Source organism: Mus caroli, chromosome 14 (assembly GCF_900094665.2).
Source record: "Mus caroli chromosome 14, CAROLI_EIJ_v1.1, whole genome shotgun sequence".
NCBI classification, from domain to species: domain Eukaryota; kingdom Metazoa; phylum Chordata; class Mammalia; order Rodentia; family Muridae; genus Mus; species Mus caroli.
Genome location: NC_034583.1, coordinates 107,279,249 through 107,289,874, shown reverse-complemented (window position 1 = coordinate 107,289,874; position 10,626 = coordinate 107,279,249). Strand labels below are relative to the sequence as shown.

The following is a 10,626-nucleotide window of genomic DNA, read 5'->3' as shown; positions in this document are numbered from 1 at the left end:
TGTGTGTGTGTGTGTATGTGGGTGTCTGTGTGTGTGGGGGTGGGGTGGTGCATGGGTGTGATTGATTCCTTGAGATTACTGAACTAGTACAGATGCAATTAAATGAAACAGAGCCATTTGCAAAGAGAGTGTCAGGTGGGCATTGTGGCTTGTTACTGACAGCCACGATAAAACAATGAGTTTTTATCTACATCAGATTTAGGTCAAGAAGTGTGGGGCACTAATTTTTTTTTAATGATTGCATTCCTTTGTGTCAGTTCTTCAAGTTAGTTATTTCTCACATCTGCTTTATCCCCACGCCTCCATGGCTTATTACAGCTTGTCCTCATATATAGCCACTGTAACTAATAATGGAAGGTCTAAAGTTCTTAGGCTGATCAGAACACATCTGTAATAGCATCACATTCCACAGAATATAAGAAAGAACACTTGCTTCTGTTTCTGGAGAGAAATATTGTATTGTGGGCAAAAATATTTGTCATATGTTAGAGTTAAAAATACTGATTACGTTGCCAGGAGAAGATATTGAAATAAGTATTTATAATTAGATTCTAGGGCTAGATGTGTATGAGTGTGAGAGTGTGTTTTTTAGAAAGAGAGAGAGAGATTGAGAGAGAGGGAGAGGGAACAAGTTGGTAACAGAATCAAGATTTTTCTCAGTGGAGATTTTCGGTACTCTACTGTCTTACCCTTCACAGCTGTCCATTGAAATAATAATGAAAATAGTGTGCAATTATCAGGTAACTGTTTCCTAAAAAATAAACAATGGCATAATGCTCAGTGGTTTGTCAGGTTACAGGGTCAAGGCTGATGTGGTTCCAATTGAATGTTTTTTGGAGATAATAATCGTAGCCACTGTTTGCTGGACACCAACGTTTGCTGCCCTTCTCTTGCCAGGCTCTATGTATACAGTGCATGTTGAATCCTTAGCACGAAGCCTTAGCACGAAGTTGGTACTATTCTCTAGGATTTACATCTCAGAAACCCGAGACAGATGTAGAGAGATGGCTCTGTTTAAAGAATATTTGCTGCTCTTGTAGAGGACTAGGGTTTAGTTTCCAGCACTTGAATGTTAGCTCACAACCATCTGTAATTCCAGTTTTAGAGAATCCAACACCTTCTGGCTTCCATGGGCACCAGGCTTGCATGTGGTGCACATACATACATGAAGGCAAATACTCATATATATAAAGTTAAATCTCTCTTTTCATCTTCTCTTTCCCTTCCTTCCTTCCTTCCTTCCTTCCTTCCTTCCTTCCTTCCTTCCTTCCTTTCTTTCTTTCTTTCTTTCTTTCTTTCTTTCTTTCTTTCTTTCTTTCTTTCTTTCTTTCTTTCTTTCTTTCTTTCTTTCTTTCTTTCTTTCTTTCTTTCTTTCTTTCTTTCTTTCTCTTGAGACAGGTTTTTCTTTGTAACCCTGGATGTCCTGGAACTTGCTGTGTAGACCAGGCTGGCTTTGAACTCAAAAACTGGTCTGCCTCTACCTCCTGCATGTGGGAATAAAGGTGTGTGCGTGCACAGCTGGTTCCCATAACCCTTAGCGCCTGTTTGTTCTTATGCACAAAGTGACTGTGGGAGCTCTGATTGCCGTGCTCACCTTTGACTGCTCCTCTATATTGTGCACCATCATAATTAGTCACCATTAAAGACTTACAGCTTTGTTTATTAATGAACACGAATTTTAAAGCGAGTTTTACATATCCACGGTTCAAAGACAAAATGTACAGAAGCATGGAAAGCAAGCAGGTGGCTGTTTCTTCCTTGTTTCTCGGTCTGTGCAAGTCCTCGTCCCAGCAGTCACACTTCCTGCTTCTTGCTATGCATTAGATTTCCGGAAAGGCAGCAGCAGATAGACAGAGACGCAGAGACCCACTCTCAGCTCACACACCTTTACCAGAAATCAGAATAAACACAAAGTCCCTGTTGTTATGTTCCCTGACAAATATATACATCACACACACACACACACACACACACACACACACACACACACACACACAAGGATATACTTATCCTTTTGGGACCCCATGTGGATAGTGTGTGTGTGTGTGTGTGTGTATGTGTGTGCGAGTGTATGTGTGCATGTAGATGTGACTTTGGGCATGCCTATGTGTGCACACACAGGTGGAGGCCAGAGCAGGTTGTCAGCATCTTTGTCTACATTCTTTCATTACTACCTTGAGTGGGGCGGAGGCTCTCAGTAATCTAGATGCTTGCTGTTCTGTCTAGGCTGGCCAGCCGTGAGCCACGAGCTTTCCAGATCAACCGCCCGTGTTCGCCTCCCGATGAGTAGGTTTCAAGCCTGGCTTTTTACGTGGGTTCTGGGGATTCAAACTTGGGTATGCATTCCTTCACAGCAAGCACTTATCACGTCATTCCTTCCGCCTTTCCCACGTGATCTTAAGGGTACATTTATAAGCCAGGAGCCAGTGCTAAAGTTATCTTGATAAGCATAGAGTGTCTTGCAAGTTCATAGGCATGCTCACTGGGTTCATTTCAGAACGGGTCAAGGGGAGAGTTGTTCTCTCCCTCCCACAGATCTCTATTTTGAAGCAGAGGCCATTTAATTGCTTCGCCAAATCACTCATTAAACTACAGAGGTGTGTGTAAGAAACACCCAAAGAGAATTCCCATGGCTCAGGCAAAGGATCAAAACCACGTGATCCACCAAGCACCAGGGGAACCACGAGGGCAGACCCTGGCCCGAGGTGAGAGCCAGCAGAGGCAGTGCCCAGCCTTCAGGGCAGACTACCAAAGCTTCAGGGAAGGGGAGAAACTGACTTAACAGAAGCCACACAGCCCGTTCCATCCCTGGGGTGGGGGGTGGGGTCCAGTCACACCACCAGGAAAGGAAAAGAGCTTAGACGGAGAAAGCACCGTCATAGGAGGACAGATGTTCAGCATCTAGGAAACAATGTGGACCCTGTAGGACAATAAACTAAACTCATGTCCTCAAGATGAGCAGTAGAGAAAAGATAGAAGATGCCAGACAGAAGAGTCCACAAGGGGGCTGAAAAATTGAGAGGGTTTTCAGTCGGAGAGGCCTGTGAGAAAGGAGCAAGCACCTCACCGAGAGGCAGGAGAGAGACGCACATGTTCTCTCTGTAGTCATATTAGCAAGGAGCCTAAGAACTGACTGTCCCTGTCAGCAGCTCACCCAGCGTCAAGCTAGCTTCCTGATTTTGGTTGTAGGAAGGCCTGCACTGCTTCCCTGCTTGCCAAGGGTCTGCACCCTGCTTTGAACCGTCTGTGTGTGACTATTCTTAGTGTCTAACTCACCTCCCTTGACATGCGTTCAATCTTTAGGGCAGTGCAGTGCTCGGCGCTGGCAGCAACGGGGATGCCCACAAAATGTCCTTTTATATGTACTCCTGCCTCTACTGTAAGAAGATTGTGCGATGAATGGCTTCCTAGAGGGGGTTTCTTCTGCTCTCAGTTACTTAGCTCTGTGAGGCATGGTGGCCTCTCTCCTCAGGGTTTCTTTATTTTCTTTCTTAAACACTTTTAAAATTAGGAGATGACAGAGTTTGCCAAACTTAGCTTCCAGAGGAAATATATCCAAAAGCACAAAAGAAATCCATGTGCAAACATTGGCAACTTTCACAACATGTTTTATAGGAACTGTTGACTTTTATACTTCTTGTTGGCAACAAATAGTTTCAGTATACCCGTGCTCAGTCCTCCTGCATTTTCCTATTCAAGGCCCTGCAGACTTTCCCTTTTGTAATGATGTGGTGTTAAAGTGCAACTGTGCTGCTCTAAGATCCCCCTGCCTTACATCTGCACTGTGAGATAACCCACACCCACGTCTTAGGGATCATTTTTAATTCTTTCCTCAGTCCTGTCTCACTAACAAGCCATGCATTCACCACACCTAGATTTACACAGAAATCTATGTTCGCATATATACATCTTATCTTTCTGCTCCACTTCTCAAAGACTCTGAGGCTGATCCCACAATACACAAATGTACAAAATGACAAAATAAGAAGGTTGGGATAACAGCCTGGGTCCTGCTGAGTTAGGTGTGCATTGTGAGGTCTATAGGTGTGGAACTGTCAACCTGGCTAAGGCAAAGACAGAAACATAATATGGAAGAGACCCAAGGCTGGAAGGTCCAGGGCAGGCTGGAGCCCCAAGGAAGTGCAGTGTTACTAGGCTGGCCGAGAAATTCCTCCAGTGAGAAGCATCTTAGATGATTTCATAAGCCTCAGGGCCACATGCTACTTCCTTGTAACAGACTTTAATGTAGGCTAACATCTTGACACCAAGAGTAATTCAGTTCATGACAAGCTGGAGGGACTGGATCCCTTATTCTCAAACTCGTGATCCTCCTGCCTCTGCCTCCTTCGGAAAGTCCTATTGGCATGCACCATGACAACAGGCAAAGATCCCTTATTCTCAATTGCAACGAGCTGCCTCCATTGCGTAGCACTGTTAAAATAATTTCTACTAGAAACACCTACATTCCAAGGAGACGTTCCTTTAGATTTGCTTGTTCGTTTAGAGACAGGGCCTCAGGTAGCCCAGGCTGGCTTGACTTGCTATGTATCTGAGGATGGCCCTGAGGTCAGCTACCTCCACACCGCAAGTGCTGTGTGATGTGTACTGTCATGCATACCTGCGTTCTGAGGTGTTGGGATTGAACCCAAGGCTGCACACGTGAGAGGCAAGATCTCTACTAACTGAGCTACACCCCTAGCCCCTCTTTGTGGTTTAAACGAGATGACAGCGGGTAAAGAAGCAAGCCTAGGTCAGCACCTGGCAGAGCGTAGGAGAGTAAGAAACCTACATTTCCACAGGGCTGAGAAGATGGCTCAGTGCTTAAGATCACGTGCTGTTCTTGCAGAGGACCTAGGTCCCATTCCCAATATCAAGGTGGTGACTCCCAACTTCCTGTAACTCCTGTCACAGGGCATTTGATGTTCTCTTCTGGTCTCCAAGAAGCAGTGCCTATACACTCACCTAGACTCACACACATATACATAAAAAATCATCAAGAGGAATGTTTTCTTCTTTTCCTTATTTTAAAGTATCGCGATGAATTCCTGAGAGACGATGAATGTAGTAACACAGCTTATTGCGAAGATTGGGACCTTGGGGTCAGGGAGATACAGTCCTTCCAATGCCCTGTTATCTGAGGTCCCAGGCTCCCTCTCCTCTTCTGTAACATTGGGACGATAACCAGCGACTAGATAGGACTATGAGGAAAACAAGCCGTGCACTGTGATTGGAAGGTGTCCTGGCTGAGGACACCAAAGTGAATGTCAAAGGACGGCTTCTCTCAGCAGGTGACACTCCAGTGACAGGAAGCCAGGAGGGGATATTTCAGGCAGAAGAAACAGCAGTACAATGGCTGAGAGTTCCCATGACTAGATCTGTCTGGGTAGCAGTGACCATAGTACTCTGCCCAACAAAGACAGACAGAAAGACAGGCAGCCGAAGTTCTGACATGACCTTCTAGTCCAGCTCCTCCCAAACTCTATGGCACAGAAGTTTTGAAAACAGTTTTAAGGCCAACGTGAGATCTAAATGCACATGGTGTCAGTGCGAATGACCCTCCAGGCTGGCACCTGACCGGTCATGTGCAAGAATGTATGTCAATGGCCAAGCTTCTAAATGCTATATCCCAGTTTCTGTCTTCACTGTATCCATCCTAATGTAGGTCAGAAGCACACAGGCTGGGATCTGCTGACCACTCTGGGTAGCACATGGAACGACGTTTGGCGTCACTCTAAGTGCTTCAGAAATCATTGCCGGGAAAGGAAGAAAGAGAAACCAAAGATTCAAGGACCATGGTGGTGTTTAGTCCTTAGAGCAGAGGACCAATGTGACAAGACAGCAAAATTCTGCTCTGAAGGGTCTAAGCCCTTCTGGGAGGAATTTGGCTATGAATCTGAGATTCGCAGGTGAGAGCCGGCCCAGGGAAGGAATCCTGGGGTGAGGTGAGAACTTTCACGTAAAGTCTCAGATGTCTTGGGTTGCATGGCAGGTGCTACAACGAAAGGGAAGTGGGTCATTCTGATGTGAGAAATGTCCAAAGTCCCTCAATTTCAGGTTCCTAGAAATCTGATGATGGCATCTTCCAAACTTCACTGCTGCTCAGAACACCAGGCTTCACAGTGGCGGCGTGAAGTGGAAATCAGTAAACAGACAGAATGAATGGGGCCCCAAAAGCCTTTAAGTCTTTACAACTGTCAGGTATTATGATCCTAGCACAGTCAAGCCTAAGAAAGGAATGCACCTGGTCCCTTAGCCGACGACACGACGGCACCTGGTCCCTTAGCCGACACGACGGCACCTGGTCCCTTAGCCACACGACGGCACCTGGCCCCTTAGCCGACAGGACGGCAAGCATCATCTACAGCTAAACCTCATTCTCACACCGTGGCTTGCAACTCTGGCTGTGCAGTAGAACCTGGAAGAGAGTTTAGAAAACACTGATGAGAGGCTGGGGAGATGGCTCAGTCAGTAACATGCTTGTAAGTGTGGGGACCTGGCTTCAGATCCCCAGTACCCACATTGAGAAGCCAGGAATGGTGGTAGACCCCTGTAGTCCCTGTGCTGTCCCTGTGCTGGAGAGGCAAAATCCCTGGAACTTTCTGGTCAGCCGCTACCCAAAGGTTCAGTGGGAGACCCTGTTGCAAAAAACAAAGTGGGAAGTGTTCAGTGGGAGACCCTTTCGCAAAAAACAAAGTGGGAAGTGTTCAGTGGGAGACCCTTTCGCAAAAAACAAAGTGGGAAGTGAGTAGGCAAACCATTTATGTTGCTTGTTGTCATCCACCTGCACATGCATATACAAACATGTGGGCATGCATGCCTTCCAAAGCACATGTACTGTAAATGCACACATCTGCATGCATGCATGCACACATGCACACATGCACACACACTTACATTGCTGATGCCTTGAACATATGATTAAGAGTCCCATTCAATGTCCAGAACCCAGAAATACAAACTGATATTGGGTTAGTCACACCTTAATACCACAGGGGTGGCACAGAGGACATGTGTAGGGACATCTGTGTATTTTCCTTTCTTCCTTCTCTTTTTATTTCTTTTTAAGATGGGGTCTCTCTACGTAGCCATGGCTGTCCTGAGACTCACGATGTAGACTGGGCTGGCTTCCAACTCACATAGATCACCCTGCCTCTGCTTTCTGAATGTTGGGATTAAAGTCATGGGTCTTTAGCAGACAGGCACACACACCTGGCTGCTGTGTACTTTTCTCAACCTTAAGAATTCCTTTGAAACTAACAAGACACTTGACATTCACGTTCAAGGCACTCTTAGACTCCAACTGGAACAATTCTAAGTCGGCAATTTATATAGATCTCATGACACCACGACAGTCTTGTTCACACCAGGAAGGGACTAATGCTCTGGCAAATGGCCGCCACTGTCCATCTGCACAGCCCGTGGTACCCTAGAGGAAGCACACAGGGGCACACCTTCCTAAATTAAAGCATGATTATGCCAAACCTCAATGCAATCAAAAGATTTCCTTGCAAGTCCCACTCCAGTTTGTCCAGTTGCAGAGAACTGACAATTGTGAATAATTGGTAGCATACGGTTCCACGCAAATTAAATACAAATCTGCTTCATGGATGTGCTGAACAAGAGAAGAGGGGGCTATTATTTGGAAGCAAGAGGATTCCTAATTGTGCAACAAAGCAGTTCCTTGTACACTGGCTTTAAATAAACGTTTCTTTATTGGGGGGGGTGTTGTGATCTCCTGTGGCGGTCTCTCTCCCATGTCAGCCAGCAGTCATGGGGGAGAAGTACTTAGCAATGCACAGGTCTATAAAGGGCCTTTGACGGAATGCTCCCTCTATCTATTGACGCACTGGGAAGTCTGAGGTCACAAGCTTGGCTGGGACACATGAGCCCAATAAAGAGGCTGATTTTACCCTCCTGACACAAAGCCAGACACTTTATCAGCTTCATTGTGCACTTAGGGTCATGTGCTAACAAAGAGGATTTCTCTAGTTATAATCCCCTTAATGATGGCTTCTCCCATCCCTTCCCCCCACCCCCTTGCCCCACCAGGGCCCCGTGGCTTGGCGAGCCAGAGAGAATAAAGGCAACACGGTGCTTGGCTTTTGAACTGAGTTCAAGGCAATTAAGGTCAAGGGCTAGGGAGAGAAGGAGGAGGCTTAGAAACAGCAGCATAATAAGCAGTATGGCTGGAGCACTCTGTAAATTAACTCAATTAGACAGAGCCTGATTTAACAAGGAAGACTGGCTAGAAGCGCTCCCCTCATTAAACCTGATGTTAGAGGAGCTTCGGATGAAATTAAATCAGTGTTAGTTGTTTGAGTCACATAAAATTGCATGTGCGTGTACACATGTGCACACGTGTAGGCTCTGTGATTTAGGTGGGAATTTTGAGAGGAGAGGAAAGGGCTAGAACTAAACCCAAAGAAAAGAAAAGAAGAGGAAAGGAAAGAAAAAAGAAAAGGCGATTTTAGTGAGTAAAGCCTCCAGAACTCAGGAGTGGAAGACAAGGAGTAAAGTCAGACAGAAACCAGGTGGGACACCGGGCCAGGCCTCCCAATTAAGAAGGCATGGGGCTAGTGCGATGGGGGCTTCTGCTGGGTTGTCTGGGCTGCGGAATTCTGCTCAGAGCTCGGGCTCAGTTTCCCCGCGTCTGCATGACCTTGGATGGCGTGCTGAACAAGGAATGCTGCCCGCCTCTGGGCCCTGAGGAAACCAACATCTGTGGATTTCTAGAGGGCCGGGGGCAGTGTGCAGAGGTGCAAACAGACACCAGACCCTGGAGTGGCCCTTATATCCTTCGAAACCAGGATGACCGAGAGCAATGGCCGAGAAAATTCTTCAACCGGACATGCAAATGCACAGGTGAGGGCCCTTGGGCAGACCCAGATGTCACTGCATTTGAGCTTGGTGGAGATTCGTAGGGAGGAAAGTGATCCCTTCTGAGGAGAGGCGACACTGGTGACAAACTGTTAGGCTAGCTGCTTCTGGTGGCAAGTCTATTCACTCAGAAAGGCTGATAGATTGCTTACAAGTTTCACGCCCTGTGCATGTACTTATGAACACTAAATCAACATTGCGTGGGCCACGCCTGAATTTCTGGACACATGCCAACATACCTTTGGTTTGTTTGTTGGGAGGGGAGGCTACAGAGATGGGGAGCCTGCTTTGAAACTAGAACAAGTCCTTTCAAGATGGAGCGGGGCCTCTCCTGCAATGGGTCCACACTTGCTGCGGCGCTGGGTGCGGCTTGGCATGGGGCAGGCGCAGAGGAGGCAGGTGCTATAGAGAGCTGCTCTCAGCATTTCTCAGGGTTTGAATAGACCACAAACAGGGCTCATCTGCCTTACTCAAGCCAGAACTGGACCGTAACTTTGCTAGAGTTGGGGAGTTGGACCAAAGAGAACAGTGGGTTCTTCTATTATTATCTGAATTCCAATTGGGCAATATCAGATCGGCTCAATATCCTTCCTTTACAACCAGGGTGTCTCCCAATATTCATTTTTATGAAATTTCCATTTTTCTACATTTCTGGGGTTCTCATGTCCTTCCCTACCCCACTTCTTCTGGTTTTCAGAAACCATGCACAACTGTAAAAAACACCGAGTCTGGCAGGGCCTCTGAAAAACAAAACCCCTGCAAGCAGCAGAGCCCTCGGACATGGCTTCTCTGTGGCGGCCAATTGCAAGCTGATTCCCTTCTGCCTCATTCCTGCTTTCCCACGTGCTGCTGAAGTACGGGAGAGCATGGGCACTCTGGCTACGTCAGGGTCAGAAACGCTATCACTGAGGGAAGGTGTGAGAAGTTCTGCCCTTATGATTTTGTTATAAAATAGTTACTCTTATGTTAGAAGTACTGAGAGATCCAACCCAGAACGTTGTGCATGCCAAGCAAGTGCTTCAGCCCTGGTAATGATAAATTAAATGATTTAAAGAATCATTATAAGGAATTATAATGTTATATATATTACATATATATATTATAAAGGAATTATAAGGTCTAGTTCTGCTTTAGCTATTGTGACAGAAGTTATGATAGCGTGTTGAATATATATTATCCACCTTTTCCCTGAGGCATTAAAGCATTTGCTTCGCTAGCCATTGCTCATAGGTTTTCAGCCTCACTGGGGGGTGGGGTGGGGGAAAGCGCTGGATTCCACACTTGTGGTATCGGGAGCCACACTAACAGGGGTGACCTTTGTCGCAAACCTCCAGAGCCATCTATGGGAATTATTTCCGGGACAATCGATGGCAAAATGCTGTGTTTTTCAAGAGTTGAACATCCATGTTTGAGAGTCCCGGGGCAGAATGCTTTAGTAGGTCAGAGGAGACAGTACGCCCATCCTCCCTCTTCTTTGTAGTTCTCCTTGGAGAGTGAAAGCACATTTGCTTTTAGGAAGGGGAAGTGGGAACCACAGGTCAGAGCAGAATACAAGGTGCACTTGCTATATCTCTTTGTAGAGGAAGTATTTTGAATATTCCTCAAGAAGGGACAGGAACGTGTGTCAAAGTGACCTACTTTAGGAGTGAAAAAGGGAATGGGTCAGGAGTAGGATGATCCACAAGTTTTAGATATAAGACGTCACATTTCCAGAGGTCAATTCCTTGAAGTAGGGCTTCCCTCCTCAAG

At 46.3% G+C, this 10,626-nt stretch overlaps 1 protein-coding gene across 1 annotated transcript in view; it reads left to right on the top strand.

The window, feature by feature from the left end:
* Positions 1–8,031: 8,031 nt before the first annotated feature.
* The window catches only part of Dct (dopachrome tautomerase), a 40,367-nt gene continuing 37,772 nt past the window's right edge, over positions 8,032–10,626 (top strand). The window contains exon 1 of the mRNA XM_021181290.1: positions 8,032–8,862. Coding sequence (XP_021036949.1) covers positions 8,568–8,862 — 295 coding nt within the window. The 5' untranslated portion in view covers positions 8,032–8,567. The remainder of the gene's footprint in view (positions 8,863–10,626) is intronic.